The sequence below is a fragment of the Branchiostoma lanceolatum genome, chromosome 7, assembly GCF_035083965.1.
Source record: "Branchiostoma lanceolatum isolate klBraLanc5 chromosome 7, klBraLanc5.hap2, whole genome shotgun sequence".
Classification (NCBI taxonomy): Eukaryota; Metazoa; Chordata; class Leptocardii; order Amphioxiformes; family Branchiostomatidae; genus Branchiostoma; species Branchiostoma lanceolatum.
In genome coordinates, this window is record NC_089728.1 from 23835435 (window position 1) to 23854758 (window position 19324).

The 19324-nt window shown below is 41.0% G+C and overlaps 1 protein-coding gene across 1 annotated transcript in view; it reads left to right on the forward strand.

Annotated features, from left to right (window-relative positions):
* The window catches only part of LOC136438751 (uncharacterized), a 34199-nt gene that overhangs the window by 766 nt on the left and 14109 nt on the right, over window positions 1-19324 (forward strand). Inside the window, exons 3-34 of the mRNA XM_066433664.1 lie at window positions 74-280; window positions 563-686; window positions 1111-1295; window positions 1571-1694; window positions 2062-2236; window positions 2435-2529; window positions 2806-2976; window positions 3110-3290; window positions 3655-3821; window positions 4139-4312; window positions 4662-4850; window positions 5177-5371; window positions 5997-6241; window positions 6422-6543; window positions 6891-7059; window positions 7262-7421; window positions 7626-7791; window positions 8045-8174; window positions 8361-8499; window positions 8795-9044; window positions 9348-9525; window positions 9823-10069; window positions 10297-10503; window positions 10746-10839; window positions 11087-11238; window positions 11412-11523; window positions 11670-11806; window positions 12225-12373; window positions 18032-18149; window positions 18388-18533; window positions 18796-18935; window positions 19083-19212. Of these exons, the coding sequence (XP_066289761.1) occupies window positions 74-280; window positions 563-686; window positions 1111-1295; window positions 1571-1694; window positions 2062-2236; window positions 2435-2529; window positions 2806-2976; window positions 3110-3290; window positions 3655-3821; window positions 4139-4312; window positions 4662-4850; window positions 5177-5371; window positions 5997-6241; window positions 6422-6543; window positions 6891-7059; window positions 7262-7421; window positions 7626-7791; window positions 8045-8174; window positions 8361-8499; window positions 8795-9044; window positions 9348-9525; window positions 9823-10069; window positions 10297-10503; window positions 10746-10839; window positions 11087-11238; window positions 11412-11523; window positions 11670-11806; window positions 12225-12373; window positions 18032-18149; window positions 18388-18533; window positions 18796-18935; window positions 19083-19212 (5178 nt within the window). The remainder of the gene's footprint in view (window positions 1-73; window positions 281-562; window positions 687-1110; window positions 1296-1570; window positions 1695-2061; window positions 2237-2434; window positions 2530-2805; window positions 2977-3109; window positions 3291-3654; window positions 3822-4138; window positions 4313-4661; window positions 4851-5176; window positions 5372-5996; window positions 6242-6421; window positions 6544-6890; window positions 7060-7261; window positions 7422-7625; window positions 7792-8044; window positions 8175-8360; window positions 8500-8794; window positions 9045-9347; window positions 9526-9822; window positions 10070-10296; window positions 10504-10745; window positions 10840-11086; window positions 11239-11411; window positions 11524-11669; window positions 11807-12224; window positions 12374-18031; window positions 18150-18387; window positions 18534-18795; window positions 18936-19082; window positions 19213-19324) is intronic.

Consider the following 19324-nt stretch of genomic DNA (forward strand, 5'->3'; position numbering starts at 1 on the left):
AAATCTTGTGATGAATGTTCTACAAGTTTACAACGACATTCTACTGAATAGTGAATGTTTTGTCTTTCCTCAGTCAATGAAAGGAGGCGTTCCACTCTACTTTACTGTCATCGCCAAAAACTCTGGCGGAGGCGACGCCAAGGTCACCTGTGAGCTGCCCACATATGACGTCACCTTACCTGGAGGGCGCGTCACTCCTGACTTCCTCACCACAAGCCATCCCAACATCCTTCGCGCGTCAGCTGTAGCGCATGATGATTCTGAAATTATTCAGAAATTGGTAATATTTTAAATGATATTGCTAAGTTTTGTTTTAAGCACCGCTCTATAATATTATATCCATATCGTCAAACTTAACAGACTCATACTCTACCCCAACTCGTGTCATAGATCAAATAAGCATATTAAGCAGGTGTACATTTTGTATTTAATTTTAGTTGTTCCTATACAATCAAATATATGAACTTTGATTATATTCTAGCTTTCCGTTAACGTTCATTGCGTACATACGTTGCAACACGACGAGTTTATCCCCCAATGTAAACCTAAATATATATTGCAGGCGGCAGTTGGTTATGGCAGAAAGGTCTATGGTGACCAGATCGTGACGTGGCATGACGTCATAACGACAACACACACAGCGATTACGGGAGGAGATGCCACGACTGCTTTAGAAAGGTTTACAGGTGCATTGTTTTCATTTTCGGTTTTGAGCTTTGATTTTGATTGATATATTCCTAAAGCCCCTGTCACACTTGTGCGTATATACAAGCCCGCATGAGTTGCGTATTAACATGTTTTTGGTCAAGATTGAGTTTTCAGCCCAAGACGTCATTTCCTTGGTTCAATAACTAGGCTTCACAACGGTGGGTCAACGCAGAAAACAACTTCTTCCCCGCAAACTTTCCTTAAACCTAGGAAATGTTAATGTGCAACTCACGAGCACTTGACTATACGCACAAGTGTGACAGGGCCCTAAGATGGGCCCTAAGATGATGATGTTGACCGTCATTGGGGTATTCAACGTTAATCCTTTGATATTCGGCTTTCTTTGCAATTTCAGCTTAATATACAGAAAAACATTACAGTTTTGGTTATGTTTGTTCGAAGGGCCGAGACTCGGGAAAGTGATCTCCACCCCTGTTGAAACTTCAAGAGTTGACATTCCGGAGCAGTGTGCCTCTGAGTGCCTGAAGCGTCCTCCGTCCAAGTGTCTCAGCTTCAACTACGACTATGGAGACGGTGACTGTGAACTACTGGAGGAGATAGAGGGACACGGTGTGGAGATGCATGAGGTGCGTACATTGTAGAGAGGACGTGAAGACCGGAATGGGCGTAGAAGTTCTATATGTATATGTAAGGACATAGATCAAATCCCGTAGTCATGTTCGCCCGGTATCTGGGCTCCAGTTCGTCTGGTTCAGTCTTGTCCGGGAGGCACATACTTAGGGTACATATTATGCAACAAGGACAGTCATTTCATTGAATATTAGGGGCATAGTTTTCTACTTTAAATCTACTTAGGAAAGATTTGAAACATTGATTTGATAATCATGTTCATCTCTCTCAGGTCGGCCATTTCTACAATTTCGAGCGGCTCGGCGTTGGTCACGCTGTGGAGTTCCGTCACGAGGATTTAAAGCTGCGTCACAATGAACTCATCTACTTCAACTTGTTCCTCAATAATACATTGGGTACAGTTTCCACTTTCTTCATGGGAAAGTACTAGTGATAACATATACGCAGGCCAAACAGCGTTTGGAATACTAGCTGTTGAGACAGCAAAGACGTTTCGATAGATAGAAGTCTTCTCCTACCATATGATGATACGTAATAATGGCAAGTAACGCCCCTCACATACCTGCCAAATATCCGTCCTTCTGGCTACTTTAGCGCTGGTCAGCTGGTAGCCAATCAGATGTATATTACCCATTCGCACTGCTTTTGGCCTGAAACGAGGCATTTCGAAATTCAGATGAACATATATGTACCGAAGATGCCGCCAGAACTCATGAGGATTCTAAGTTGCGTGCAATTCTAAATTTACAAAACTCACCACAGGCTACGTTAACATCCTGACGTCCCCCGGTGTCCTTACCGACTTCACCCCTCCGAGCCCGGGCCCGCTGGAAAACGTCATCATGGACGTGCTAATGACAGAGGATTGCGGGGACTTCGTCCTGGATCACTGGGAACAGTTCAGGTGTGGAGAACAGACACCCCTGCCGAACCACAGGTATAAGCATAGGTTGCAGTGTCAGATACGTATAAACATTTGAATGTTGACTCATTGCTGGACTAAAACTGAGAAGTTTTCTGACACATTTCAATCGGTTGAATGTTGATTTTGCGATAGATATGATATATCAACAGATAAACACATTAAGAATAAATCAATTCAATGGTTCATTATTGAAAAAAATGTTGTCACCAGGTGGATAGCTGATGGCAAAGGGTCCCGAACTGTGTTTAATGGACACGAGCCATTGGTGGACATGCGGTACACACGCGCCAACAGATATGTGTCAGGTATAAGTCATCAGTACCATTCTTAAGCAAACGATCATTTTGAGCAATTTCTAAGCCTTTTAGTCACTAAAAACTGACCAAAAAGCTTTATAAAATTTCCGTAAATTCTATGTCACACACTCAATAGCACTCTGCAAATCAGACTTCATGCATATTGTCCTCTTTTAAACCCCCCGTGTGTGCTTATCATTTAGGTCAGAGAAACCCGAAGTTAACAAATTTACAGAATAAATGATACATAAAAAATCACTCTAAAAAACGCATTTTCCATTGCAGCGAACTGGGATGGTTTTCATGACGATGAGACTGATATCCATGGTTACTCATGGACAGTAGGAACAACACCATGTGAAGACGATGTCCATCCTCACATAGACCCGCATGCGCACCTGTTCGATGTGTCTGAATGGACGCACGAAGGCATAGCAAGTCCACTCTTGTTGGAAGGTAAGACAAACTTTATCCTCCAGATTCGCGCACATGTCAGGAAGAATAGTATGTTCCTATCCTTGCAACATTATTCTAAAACTACACAGTTGACCAATGTCTACAGAACTGACGAACATCATGCCATCCTCAGACGGCAAGTATCACGTCACGGTCCGAGCAATCAACAACGTTGAGTTCGGCGGTGCCATGGCAACAACAGTGTGCCACACCACGCCCTACATCATCGACAACACTCCGCCTTTTGTACATCACGTCCACAGTGTGCAGTATGACGACGATGCTCACGTCATTTCTGCAGAGTACAATGTCAGGTGCGCTGTACATTACATTAAGGCAGTTTAAAATTGCTTATTACTCTACACGTCAAGTTGCAGATTAGTTAATTACTTATGGAGAACACGAATGAAGGTTTAGATAAGGTAATCGTTAGCACCAGAAATCTGGGTAAATCCATTGTCATCTAAAACAATCTGCATTATTTCTTCCCCGCATCGGGATGACGAAATGATAGACGCCTTTAGTTTTAAACCTATGAGTAGCTTTTACTTTATATAGACGTGTAGTAACTTAAAGGTACTTAACATTCCAATATTAGTCTATACATAATGTAGATTATATACTTGCATTTGGACTGTGGTGAATTTGCTAAAAAAAACTTCACGTTCTTTCGCACAGCGATCCTCATTCCGACATTCGAGAAATTGACTTTGGACTCGGGCGGAGCAAACGTGACGTGCACATGATGGACTGGTATCGTCATGGCAACACAACCCACACGTCTGTCAACTTTCACATCCCTGATGGAGTACCCGCATGGGTCAAAGTTCGGGCTATAAACAATGGTATGATGTTATTTCCATGGTTATTACATATGAATGAGTCTGTGTCATTTCTTACAAAATATGGAATAAAGCATGATATGAAGGGAGTCTTAATGACATTTCTTGTTTTACATTGATGGGAGTGGAACGTACTTAGAGAACTTCGGATGCCTTGAGATTGCTAAGAAAGTATATATTCTCAGTGCGCCAGGTTAGATCTCACCTAAATCGTAGGTCAATCGTATCCCGAACGCGCCATTCTCTGTCTGGAAATGTTTTACCAGGTACGTTTTTGTAAGATTTTGGAATATTATAGAAACAACTTCCTCTCTAAACAGTGGACCTACGGGAGGTCGGTCATGCCGAGTACCCACTGCTGGTGGACACGTCACCACCTGTAGCCGGGATCCTGTATGATGGCAGCGTACATGGTCATGACCTGAACTTCACCTCTGACCCCAACACAATATGTGCGAACTGGAAGGACTTCCATGATGAAGAGAGTGGTCTGAGTAAGAAACCGCATTTGTAGCAGTGAAGGATAAGGTTTTAAGATAAGGTATTTAAGGATGTGCGTCGTTTAGTACAACAGTATACTTTCGATTTTATTTTCAATTGCAGGCTGATACTAACAGCAGTATCCTATTTTGAGAAGGCATTCACAAGCCTCTCTTCTCTATCTCTTTCTCATCTCCATTTCACATCACAACATTTAAGATTCACCACTAAAATCTACAATATGATCTAGATTCCACCGATAATCTAAAATACATATCCAATACACGTATCCAACCTATCATCGCAAGATTTGACAACAACCAAATGATATTATTGTTTATGACGTTTACCATTGACATCCAGGTGACTACCTGTGGGGTGTGGGTTCGGAACCTGGAACAGACGACGTGGTATCTCTGACTGAGTACCCTCACACGGCATCGCAGGCATGCGCAGACGTACAACTGATTCACAATACAACGTACTACTCCATACTTGTGGCAGTCAACAATGGGCACAAACACTTGAACGTGACAGCGTGGTCAGATGGGGGTAAGTATTGCCAATCAAACGTTAGAACTATAACGTTATATGATGAAGAATAGAAGTGTTAACAATATTGTAATCGGCTGTCATCACACCTCTCTTCGACAAAGAAAAGGGATTAGTTCATTCGTTATGCGACAATTTTACTTGCGCTTGGTCAGTAGTAAATCTCTTTTACTTTTCATCATGGCCAGTTCCAGCAAGCTAATTTTCATCGCACTGCCAACCTGTTTGATGTGGTTCAAATTAACGATTAAATTCCACAAATAGTCCATATCAAAGGCGTCTGTACATCTAAATGTTAATCAAACAGATATATTTTGTTTCCAAAGTCCTGTTTGACGCAACACCGCCCGTGGAAGGGACTTTACGGGACGGTTTGGATCCAGACTCAAACTTGCAGTTCTCTTCCGAACCTTCCACCGTGTCCGCCAACTGGGACGGCTACAGCGACCCGGAGTCAGGGATCGGGGACTACGCCGTGACGGTGCAAAGAACACCATCCACTGAAGTTACAAGTGCTTTGGGTCTGTCTGTGTGTCTGTGTTTGCCGATATTTGGGGTCAGCGTAATTTAAGAACCTCTGCATGGACTGTAATGGTATTTGGTATGGGGGTTGATGCTGGGAAGACAAAAGGTCAAGGTTGGCCTACGAGAAAATGGTGATGGTAAAAAGAAACTGCTATGACTCCTTCTTATAATTGCTAGGGATTTTATTTTTATGTCATGTGAGAGCGAGTTATATTTATCATATGTTAACCATGCTAATAAGGGCCTTACTTTCATATGATAGTGTAACTGTACGAAAATATAACATTTTAGCAGTTAGAAATAATCCTATTCAAAAAATATACTATTCGTGTAGATGTAAACATTTATACATATACAAATGTATATCATGCAAATATTTAGCAAAATCTGCGAACACTGCAAATCCGTGTGGATCTTCTCTGCACGTTCAGGTCTCTACTTTGTACTTTTAAAGACCTGTCTAGAGCTATGGGGGATAGAGAGAGAGTTTGCACATCCGACAAACTATCTCGACAAGATAGGAAGATATTTTGTATTCAAATTGTTAAGTGATATCCATGTCCAACAAATGTAAGAAACTAATGAACAAAATTAAGTCAAATTACCTTTGTTTATCCGCAGGAAACGGGCCACCATTACCGGAGATCATTCATGAGAAAACGTCAGTAGGGCCTGACGCCACCCATATCAACTGGCACAAGTTCCACCTACGTCATGGAGATCACGTGTCCGTCCAACTGGAGGCAACCAATCAGGCGATAGATTCCACCGTGACGTCATCTGATGGGTTCATAATGGACCTGACCAAGCCTGTGATGGTTCACCTTGGGGACGGGGCGGAGCCGGGAGAGGACAGGGCGTTCTCGGTATAAACTCGTTCTAATGACTGATAACAATCTTGCATATAAAAATACTGTTGCCAAGGAATCTTTGGCATGTTGCTTATTTTTGATCTGAATATATACATTTGAATATATGTTTATACTAATGTTGAAACATCATTAGATATATCATACAAGTAAAAGGCAAGCACTATTCTGTTCCAGGCCGATGCGTCACGCATATCTGCCAACTGGATATTCGAGGACGCCGAGTCTGGGATTAAGAAGTACAAAATCTCAGTGTTCAGGAAGACTGCTGGGACAAAGAGGCAAATCTATCCTGGAAGGTTCGTACGTTATATCAATTTTGACCACATTGTAACTTTCATGGAGTAAAACATACAATATGCGTTTTAGAAATTTCAAGATGAATATCATTTTGTTATTGTAGTTCTTATATCATGTTTATATTTACATGAATCTTCTCAATCCAATTCAATAACTCTATTCATTTCCTTCTGCCAAGACATAAAATACACAACTGATAGTGATGCGTTGTTGTGTCGATAAAGTTAAGGTACAGAGTAAAATTTCAACTGATTTTCTGATATAACGTTAGATGTGAATTTGTTAACTGTATACATGTACAGGTGGATCACCAAAATCCATTTTTAATACTTTACACTATATGCAGAGGACAAACAATTGAACTGAGTGGCAGGCAGACCTCATGGACGTCACCAACGCAACATGATTTGCTAAACGGTGCGCTGTACTTTGTGCGAGTCTCTGCCGTTAACGGTGCAGGGGCGACAACTGTGCACGAAACCAACGGTCTGGTTGTAGACACCAGTCCGCCAGATGTATGTATTATTCTTTCTATTTGCTTTTGTGCTGTTTGTTCATGTATAAGGTCTACTGTCGACAGAAAAAAAGAACACTCACCCTGGTTTAAGGTGCTGAAAATGTATTTCCTTGCACTATCTTACAGTGGAACACAAAGCACCGCATGGCTGTCTTTTCATACAGCTGTAAGTGTATATAACCGGTAATGTATATATACAGATGGTTAATGTGAGGGTCGGAGTGACAGCCGGAGAGCCTGAGGAGCTTGAGGACGGCTACGTTCTCCACACAGACCTGCAGGGCATACAGGCGTCCTGGATGGCCACTGACTTCGAGAGCGGGGTGGTGTCGTACTGGGTGGCTGTAGGAACAACTCCAGGTCAGATGATCCGTTTACTCATTTGAAATTTAACCTTAAATTTGAAGAGGCTGTTTTGCGCTTGGGCAGTGTTCAACATACATTAAGCTTTTACTAAACTAAAGACAATTCCTTTTAATATTCGTTTACGCACACGGTGTATATAGATGTACAGAAGAGGCTTATCGAACTCTTGTGTTTGTAATAGATAACTGTTCTTTGCAGGTGGCAATGACATCAGTGATTACCAAAGCCTTGGCTCTGGAAGAGACGGATACATCGGCAATCTCAATCTTCAACTGACAAACAAAACAACCGACTCGCCTGTCTACTATATCACGGTGAAGGCTGAAAACGCTGCTGGGACCTTTTCACAGAACATTACCTCGAGGTACACGTGTTTGGAAATGCAATTCAATATTAAAAGTAATAAAAGCCGTATTTTTATTGTTACTTAAATCATATGTATATGTCACCCTCAACAAAAGCGTATAATTTACATGATGCTTTGATGACATTCGCAGTTGTGTATCGAAGGCTATCGTCGCATTGATTTATTGAGACGTTACGTAGACGAAATGCCAGTAGTGATATGAAAGACTACAGATTGCATTTTGGTAGCGTTGACGAGTTCTGCCGTTCAGTCCTATAAAGGTGGTCCGTGCTGACCAGGCCGGGACAGTGACTGACGGCTGGGAGACGTGGACTACAGTAGAACAGGCCATGACTGTGGATGTCGACTATCAGAGGGATGTGTCAACTGTCACAGTCCAGGTACAAAGTCTAACGTCATCTAAAAGACGAATTTAAAAGAATGGGGTGTTACATTCTAGTGATTTCTGCTAATCCGCAATAAGCAAATTCTTTTTTCCCATTAGGCCATATTTCTAGTTCACGTTGATAAACATTTTTTTTTTTAAATAGTACATCTAATAATCGTCTTATACTGATTGTTTACAGTTCGGCGGCTTTGAGAGCGAGCAGCACGGCATCTTCCATTACGAGTGGTCGGTGGGGACGGAGCCGAGACTGGACGACGTGCAGCCGTACACGGCAGCGGGGATCGTTCTGTCGGACCATACTGACAATCCTGGAGGAGGTGTGTATTACTAATTCAGCTCTTCTGTGGCTCCTGGTACTGTAGCAACTGATCTTAATTAACAGCATTACATCGTTAAATGCTATGTAATTCACAAGTTACACATGCGGCCTTTTATACTACCCCCAACCCATTTTTAAGATTATAAAAATCACAACAGATTGCTGTTCTTTGTATTGTGAATATCTATAATTTTAGCAGTAGTAAGTACGAATACAATTTCATTTTACTTACTGCTTGAGTAGCACACTACATCCTCAGTCAATGTGAAATGGTTTTCGTATGAATGTTGCAGGTCTGAGTAGCCACGGACAGGCCCAGTCCCTCCTGCCCCTAAGCCCCGGTGTGCAGTACTACGCCACAGTCCGGGCTATCACAGGAGCCGGGAACGTGCTGGACTTCTCAACAGACGGGTTCACAGTGGACATCACTCCGCCGGTCATACAGATAGACAGCGTCGGTGTACAGATCGGTAACAGCTCTCTTGAACTGGATTGGGAACGTTCTCATTACCAGAAGTCAGCTGATTCTGTTAGTGCAAATTGGTGAGTGATGTATACACATGTGTATGCATCTATGCCTGTTTGATGTAGCTTTTGTGTAGACAGTATCACTGAATATACTGTACTAGCAGTACATGTATGTTTATGATAAGACGTTCACTACTTGTAGCAGTAACGAACGCCATGTCTACTTGTGTTTTGATGAAGTTTGGAAATGTCTTTACCTATCAGTAACTTACCTACTTTGTAGAAAAGCGTAATATAATACATACGGTTGTCTTGGGCTGGCTTTAATGGATGGCAGGAAAAATACTAGTCGATCTGCATCTTTCTTACCACTCACAGGGACATAATCGAATCGGACGGTGCGGTCGCTTCCTCATGGTTCTGCTACGGAAGTTACCCCGGTGCCTGCGACATCTACCCGGTAACGAATACAACTGACACGTCAGTGCCTAACTCCCATGTTACACCGGGAAGGGACGGGATGCCAAATGTACTTACTGTTTCAGCAACGAATGTGGTAAGTTGCTTCGTTTTAGTGTTAAAAGACAACCCCGTGGGCTAAGTGGGTAGCCATTTTGCTCTGATGAAAACTGCATTACAGATATTTGAAGAGATTTTATTGCGATGGAGCGTAGTTTATATGCGTGTTTTATGAAATCATACAAACCACTAACACAGACGAGCTCTCCTGGTGATGTTAGATGTACGTGGAACAAGTAGTATGGACCTCTTAATCATGATTATAGAATATGCGGTCACGTCTGATGACACATGGCGTTTACATGTAAATAACACATTTCCTCTATTTCATCAGGTTGGTCTTTGGGGACAGACTGTCTCCGGCAGCTTGACTGTTGACGAGACGCCTCCTGTTGCCGGTGAAGTTTTCTGTCCCCAGTTTGTACAAGACGCCAGTGAGCTGTCCTGTCGCTGGCACGGGTTCTACGACACGGAGAGCAGCATCCAGTACTACATGTTTGGTGTTGGGTTAGCCGAGGGAGACGACTCCATCTTTAACTTCACACGGGTCCCCAGCCATCAAACGCACTATAGTCCCAGAGGTAAGTGACAGTTGATCTCTGGTTGGAGAGGTGTCAACACAACAGGATAACGCTCTATATACCCAGTGTTGATGTTCCGTTTATTTTAGAGATAAAGGATAGATATTTTATTCAAATATTCTAATCAAAGTTGTACGAAAGTAAGGAGTATCTTATGAAGAGACTTGATATGGCAAAAAGACATAATTTCATTCTGGATGATTGACTGTTAGACTTACTGTTCGAAGGTGTGACTATGACACATGAAGAGACATACTACGTCACTGTTGTCGGCTACAACGCTGTTGAGGACTCCCAGGCCGCATACTCTGCACCAATCATGATCGACATCACCCCACCAATAGCTGGCGTTGTTGTGGAACTCAGTGGGGATGAAAATGTCAACGTGACAAACAGAAACGGCGGGAATACAATAAGCTGCATTTTTGAACAAGGTTTGCTCCTTAACGATTGCTAAAGGGACAGTCCTTTATAACGATTCATGGAATCATGTAACTTATTGTTGCGATTTAGGACTAAATGTGTAGACAATAATGAGTTAAATAATTGCCATAAGGATGTGATCACAAGTTAATCAAAAGTTGTTATAGTCTTTCTGATAAAGTAACAACACATGTGAACCTTGCTGTGTACTTAATTTGTTTTCCAAACACAAAATCAATATTGTTATATACAGAATGTGATTCTGTGGATGTGAAGTGTCAAAAGTCTCTCACACAAGTCGTCGTGGCGTGGGAGCCATTCCAGGATCCGGAGAGCTATATCACATGGTAGGAAACTCATGCGTTTACTTAAGCTGGTAGCTATCTTTAAAACATCTGCTATATCTACCATATGATACTATCATATGATACTTATATGGTCAAACGCAAACTTGTAGATTCTCGTACCGGTGACAGTTTTATTCTCTAAGGCGCTAAGGCGATTAGACACGAACTCTGTTATAGCTACTTAGCTTGGACACTGTATGTCTGGAGGGGTGAATTTTTCTTATCTGTTCTTTTATTGTAATGGAAGGTATGAAGTGGCGCTGGGTACAAGTCCAGGTGGCGGGCAGCTGCATGACTTTAAACTGGTCAACACCGTGCAGAACATTGTTGTCGTATCGGGTCTAGACCTGACAGATGTCCGGCAGGTCTTTGCCACAGTACGTGGAACTAATGCTGCGGGTAAGATGCTCGAAGACTTCTACTAAAATTCGCCACAACTGTGTCTTTCGCCTACCCACTCATTCCTAATCCGTAATATCTGTCGCGTGTCTCTTTCTTCTTCCCCCAAAGTGCTGAAAACTGAAACATTTAGTGTGATCTAAACTAGTACGCTGAATATTGTTACTTTTCAGGTTTGTCTGCTGTGTCCACATCAAATGGTGTTTATATCAGCCGTGTTAGTTCAGGATTGCCGCCTCTCAGAGAGCCCGTGGTCTGGGATGGAGAGGATTTTACGAAGGATTTGTGAGTAAAGCATTTTTATATAAGTAATGGCAATGTTACAATACCCATTAATTTGTCGATAGACCACACGTGTTCGCTGTTCCCTAGCTTCTAGTCCATGAGTTCTCCCCAAGGTAACTATGTTCGTACTTGGTTAATTTTTTCAGAGATTATCAAGACCACAACGAGGAGCTCTCTGCCCACTGGGACTTCAGCGGAGACCCGTGTCCCATCTCTAAGTACGAGTGGAGCATCCTTAAGGTGGACGGTACCGTCGTGCAGCCTCTCACTGTCGTCCCCCCAGGTAATAGATTTGTTACTAAAAACGGAATAGTCAAGACGGAAAGACCCGTAATAATCATGGTATCATAAAAGTAATAACGTCTTAGAATTGCACGTAAATGTAATCTATAGGTAGGATATAAATAGAAATCTTTGATAAGCCGTTTGAAAAATACGAGACACGCATTTGCATACAAATTAATGAGAGGTTTTCTTTTATCTCTAATCATCATCATCAGTCGACGTACTGATACAACAGCTAAATGGATTCGTACTATGTTTAGTAGTCACAAAAAAACTTTTTCTTCCATTCTCAATAAAGAACAAATTCCCAGGTTAGGGTAACTTGAATTAAGAGAAAATCTGTTCATGATGGTTTACTGTCTGCAGTATTACAGAATGCATCTACATATTAAAGTTACGCTATTTTTTCTGCAAAGGCCAAACGTATGGTAACAACAATGAACTACAGATGCGGGACGGTGAGACGTTCTTTGTTGCTGTAAGAGCCACAAACGAGATGGACTTCACTTACACGGTCAGGTCGGACGGCATCACGGTCATGTTGGAGCCGATGATTCCCGGAGAGGTTCGTGCTAGCTGATCTACAATTAATGTTGATTCCTCTGTGTACAGAGAACTGTAAATAACTGTTTCAATAACTGCTTACTAATCAAAACAACTGTCACAGCAAAGGCCACCTCCACTGCAGCCGCTTCTTGGCATCTTTTTGAATCTATGTTGTTGCCATGCCCTCAGCCTAGCAGCAGAGCTGAATAATGACGAGTGGCGCTGAGGTGGGCGTTAACTTTACATTTAAAGTTTTGAGAGTCCCTGGTGTTCACGATGTTCCTGCGAGAGGCTTTTCCACAGCTTAACTGTAGCACGGATGAATGTTCTTCTGTGCCAGGAGGAGGATGACTTGACAGGTTCTAGGGCTGCACTGTGTTGGGATGTGGACAGGCGAGTCCGCATTTATTCTTAGGTCGTTTCAGTGCTTGCTTGCACTCCTCGTCTCTTATGTGCCTATTCGTTATCGTTGTTGCTATCTTTCGTCTGCCATTGGGTTTAATGTATTGTGTGTAATGATTTGCATATTGAAAGGTTTAAATCCGCTACATCGCGTGATAGGACCCTCGGGGCCCCTCAATGGTCAAAACACAAAGGTATAGACAGAACCTGTATAACTCAGGACAACTCAGGAATGCCTGGATGGATTGTCTTCATATTTAGTAGGTGGGTAGGCCTGGTTGAGATCTCGAAAGTAGTAGATTTGGCCCCCTAGCAACTTTCTATAGTACTGAAGCGGAACCTATGATTTTGATAACTCATATTCTGAACATGCTATGGTCATGATTTTTGTGTGGAGGAAAAATAAATGGTGTAGGTTTAGGTCCCCAAACTGCTTTTTCTTTAAACTGCATGAGCCGATTTCGTTTCCAATTTCAAAAGAGAATAACTCAGGAAGGTGTCGACGGATTTTCATGATTTTGGTATGTAGATAGCTGACGTAAGTGAGTCATTGCATAGCCATGATGTAATTATAGAGCTAATGAGGAGCAACTTTACATAATTGAAGAGCAAAGTCTATTAAAAACTTATTATTGGACTCATGGCATATGTAACTGGGAAAGAGAGGAATATCAATAGATATCATTAATGCAAATGAATATACATGGCAAGAAATTGGACATAGAACAACAAGGCACATTTTAGAATTTTACAGAAAATCTTACATCAGATAAAATTGTACCCAAGGGGATTCATCGTTTTGTGTCGTTACTTGCTTAGATCAAGGTTATGCAACCAATTGTAGATTGCACACTAGGCTGGGAAAAAACACAGGCTTTCTCCAAATCTTACATCTTACCTCTTGCAGACTTAAACACCAAGGTGAATTGACAAAAGGTTGTCAGCAAAATCTTCTATCAAGAGGGCTACATGTATGCTCAGCCTGTATGTCATAAGCAAATGTCTGGAAAAAACGAAGGCTTCTTCCAAATCTTACATCTTACAAACACAGGTCATTAATCACCATGGTAAATTGACAGAAGGTTGTGACAAACTTATAATCACGCAGTCTCCTGAAAAGAAAAAAAAAACAAGGCTTTCTCCGAATCTTACATCTTACAGACACGGGTCATTAACCACCAAGATAAATTGACAGACGGTTGTGACAATCTTTGCTTTAGAAATGTGCTCTACTTCTATATCATAGTGTTTTTTTCAATCTTACATCTTACACTACATGGACCCTGAAAAAGCGAAGACTGTCTCCAAATCTTACATCTTACAGACGCGCATCATTAACCTCCATGATAAATTGACAAAAGGCTGTGAGAAACTTATAAACACGCTGTCTTCTGAAAAGAAAAACCCAAGGCATTCCCCAAATCTTACATCTTACAGACAAGGGTCATTAACCACCATAGTGCGTGTACCATAAAGAGAGCTTCACACCCTTTTGTCAATTGACCATGGCAGTTAATGACCCGTACATGTGGTGCAGTTTTGGTGTAAGATCTAAGATCTGAAAAAAAGCCATCGTTTCTCCGAAAAGCCAGTGTGCAGCAATCTCCAAGCAGATGTTTTGGGAGCAAAAGCATGACCCTGGCATCACGGACAAGCCATAGATCATGGGCTAAGGTAGATTCGTCATCTCAAACACAACAATTTGAACAAATTAACCTCTGGATCTTGATTGTTTCTAGCTTTTATTTTAGTTTTGTTTTATCTTATATTGTATATGCGCGCTAGTATTTCCGCAATTCCTCTCTACTGATATTTGAATGTATTCTTCATTGGCCCACTGAAGGCAATGGGACACAGAAGAAGGCCAATACTATTCCCAATCAGCATCTCCTTGGATAGTATTTGTTTCTTCACACAGCGTACAGCAATTTGCAAAGCAGGTGTTTCTAAGCTTGTCCCCACGGCCAGCAGAGAAGCCATAGATCATTGAGCTTGGATTGATTTATCATCTCAAGCTCAACGTGTCAGTGTATGTCCAGAGCTGCGTTCTAGGGCTGATCACCAGTGACTCAAAAGTAACGGTCTATTCATGTATTGCATCATAAGCTGTCTATGAATATGACACGTACCATTGGAAACCAAAAATTGAAATTGTAAAGCTTTTTAACATGGTGGTTTATAACCCGTATCTTTAAGACATTTGGGCAAAGCCTTCGTTTCTTCCAGGAGCCTGCGTGCTTGTAATTGATATTATATAGAAGCAGAGCGTAGTGCTTAATCAAATGTTGTCACAACCTTTCTTTTCTTCAATTCAACCCTCCCCCCATGGCGTAGTGTAAGATGTAAGAGTTGGAAAGAACCTTTCATCTATTTTCCGGGAGGCAGTGTGTTTATAAGTTTGTCACAACGTTAACCTGCTGTCAATTTATCTTGGTGGTGAATGACTTGTGTCTGTAAGATGTAAGATTTGGAGAAAGCCTTGGGTTTTTCTTTTCAGGAGACTGCGTGTTTATAAGTTTGTCACAACCTTCTGTGAATTAATCTTGGTGGTTAATGACCTGTGTCTGTAAGATGTAAGATTTGAAGAAAGCCTTAAATTTTTTTTCAGGAGACGGCGTGTTAATAAGATTGTCACAACCTTCTGTCAATTTACCATGGTGGCTAATGACCCTTGTCTGTAAGATGTAAGATTTTGAGAAAGAGCCTCCGTTTTTTTCGAGGACAGTGTGCTTGTAAATTTTCACAGCCTTCTGTGAATTTGTCATGGTGGTTAATGACCCGTGTCTGTAAGATGTAAGATTTGGAAAAAATCATTTTCACGGGCATGAACTTGCAATAAACTTCTTCATTTATCTTGGTGGTTAATGACCCTTGTCTGTAAGATGTAAGATTTGGAGAAAGCCATGGGTTTCTTTCAGGAGGCAGTGTGTTTACAAGTTTGTAACAACCTTCCTTCAATTTACCATGGTAGTTAATGACCCGTGTCTGTAAGATGTAAGATTTGGAGAAAGCCTTGTTTTTTTTTCAGGAGACAGCGTGTTTATAAGTTTATCACAACATTTTGTCAATTTACCATGGTGGCTAATGACCCTTGTCTGTAAGATGTAAGATTTTGAGAAAGAGCCTCCGTTTTTTTCGAGGACAGTGTGCTTGTAAATTTTCACAGCCTTCTGTGAATTTGTCATGGTGGTTAATGACCCGTGTCTGTAAGATGTAAGATTTGGAAAAAATCGTTTTCTTTTAAGGAGACAGCATGCTTATCATTTTTTTCAAGAGACAGCGTGCTTATAAGTTTGCCACAACCTTCCGTTAATTCACCATGGTGGTTAAAGGAGTCCTAAATTCCAGAAGGCAATGTTATTTTCCACTAGATTATGTATCAATTAATACATAATCAGCCGACTTCGTACAGAATTCCGCTTGTGGTGAATTACACAAGGTGTGTTTTTTTTAAACAATATGATACTCATGAAACCCGTGCAGACCCTACCCATGTATTCCCTATGCGTAAACATACATCTTAAAACATGGATATTTCGGCGTAAATGAGGGTGGTTAAGCACAATAAGATGGCCAATTGTTAATAAGATATAAAAGTACACATAGCAAGACAAGTTTTTCTTAACCACCCTGACATTCTTTTTGTAATCTAACTTTTGTCAGGCATTGTCAGGCACATTGTGTTATAACACATAGGCTGAGGGTCACCTGGGGAATTTGGTAGAATACTGAATGCTTTTGGATACGCACGGGACTAGTGGGCACTTTATCGTATACTGTAAAAAATATTCATTTCTACTTCCTAAAATTACCATCCATTGGAAAATAACTCCCACCTCTGCGGTTTAGGACTCCTTTAATGACCCTGTCTTTAAGATGTAAGATTTCATCATCATACAGTCAAACTTGCATCCAACAACCAGTCAAGGGACCAAGGAAATGTGGTTGTTGGCTGGAGTTGGCTGTTGGATAAAACTGGGGTCGGTTTGCTGATTTTGTGGACATAAATGAGGAGCTGCATAAATACTGCGCACGTATAGCACTTATCTGCCTGTTATGCATATAAAATTACAAGACAAGTGAAGAAATACAGTATATACAAGAAAAAACAAACTAAACTGTTGTTGTCTACAAGACTACAATGCACTGTTGATTACATTACCAATAAACGTTAACATAACAAGATTTTTGTTTGTTTTGTTTGTTTGAACCTTTGTTTATTCATGATAAGCTCAAATCGGCACGCAGGCCGCTTTTCATTGAGGTCATGAGGGAAGAGGTAAGGGTCAGATACAATATAACAGAGATAAACAGTACATGTACAAAACCTTTGTTGTACTTACAACGAATGTTTACATTGAGATTCGTGTCTCCATTGTTCTACATTTGTTGCTACATTTAAATTCACTTTGTTCTACTTTTGTTGCTACATAAACACAAGCCTGCCGTCGACTGTTGATTCTTTTACTGAAATGCTCGCTGGACTGATTGCCGCTGTCAATCATTTTGTTGTTGAATGGAGTGTAAAATCTACACATTATGACCCCTGAGGCCCATGAGGAAATGGTTGCTGGTTGAAGCCTGCAGATGGTTGCTTGAAAGAGTTCACTTACTATGTAAAATCGGACGGGACTGTCTGAATGTGGTTGTTGACAAGAGTTGGTTGTAGGATAGAGTTGGTTGGATGGACAAGTTTGACTGTAATTGGAAAAAGAAACCTTTTTTCGCAAGGAGACAGCGTTTTTATAAGTTTTTCACAACCATCTGCCAATTTATCTTTTTAAAAAAGCCTTCGTTTTGTTTTTCGAAGACAATAGTCTTCGCCAAAAATAATTACTCAAGCAACTGGATAAGATTTTGAAACAGTCAGACGTTTCAGACAGTATCCACTGTCTTTCGTCAGTGACTAACGATAGGACTGAGAACACCAGGTTTTATACCAAAACTCTGAATAGATATGTTAATGAGGTAAAGACAATTGATGTCCAATAACACGCCACTACTGCAAATAAATACCAAATTTGCATGATTAATGACAAAATGCCATGATTCCATCACGGTAAATGATGGAAATTTTTAATTTTGAAGCATTTGGAAATGTGAACATTATTAGGCATAAACCATGCTCGTTTACATTATTCATGAGGAAAATGCTACAATATCTTTCTTTGCTAAGATAAGAATTGAGTAGAAAAAATGATCACCTGATGAACTCTAGTTCTCCATGTCTCAATACAGTGGAACACAGTGGTAAAGCTACTATAAAACATTTCAGGTCCGTGACGGCGTCATCGTCGGATATGACCTGAACTTTCAGCCTTCCATCACTTCCTTGTCTGCGAACTGGGACAGGTTTGGTGAAAATCGCGACAATGTCCAGGGAATTTTGCAAGGTGGGACCTGTTTGAAGAGCTATTTCAATCTATTTCCAGCTGTTGTTAACGTTAATGTTAAGACAATATCTTAGCGTTCTAAAACTACATTGATTTTTTTCAGACAAAATCTTTGCCATGCAATTGGTAAGTAGAATCAAAAATATTATATTTCTGAACATCTCAGGCGACATGGTTATAAATACTAGACCTTTCTTAATCCTTAATCCTAACCACGTGGCTTTCGTATATCTTAAAGGACAACTTGACGAAGACAAAGAGCAGACAATAGAGTATTATGAAGTAGCGGTGGGTACAGACCGCCGCTTCCCCAGAACCAGGAACAACGTTCATCCTTACGTCAATGTTGGGCTGAACCGGACGTACACGTTTAACAATCTACAGGTATTTGTGATATGTTATATGTACAGGTATGTTTGATATATATATATATATATATATATATATATATATATATATATATATATATATATATATATGTACACACTCGACTTTCACTTCATTTTAATGAGATGCACTTGTCACGGAGAGCCCTGTAATCTATTTACCATCTATTGATTATCTCTACGTTTAATTTTTTTAGCTTACTGTCATACATGGCTGAATATTTGACCTTTGCTATATGTTTCTCCACCATGCTACACAGCTTATTCCTCGATCAGCGACATATTACACCACCGTCAGGGCTCACAGCGTCTTGACGTCCGTAGCGGAGGTGACGTCTAATGGTCTACAAGTGGGTTATGGTGGGCAAGTCTTCTCAGTTGGACACGTAGACGTCAACAGGTCAGAAAGATCATAGCTATTGCTATTCCAACATAACGTTCCTATTATTTTTTTTCTAGTTTACTAAGATATAATCATCTTGGCCATGTAACAGTTACAAGGGAAAGAAGGTATAAAGGACATTCTGACAGTTCTTTTCGTCAACAGGTATATTTCATCCACCGCTGGAGTGTCGTTTTCCTGGACAGGGTTCGCTTTTTCGCTTCCTGTTCTGTACAGTCATTGGGGAGTTGGATCCATGGATGGGAATCTAACACACTTAGAATGCAGAAAACTGGTATGTCAATATCCTTTCACAACTCATTTGCCTCAGGAAACGCGCGCCAACGCTGGCGTATACCAATGCCCCTTTCATGGTAACATTGCTGCCTGAATATTTTTGGTGTATG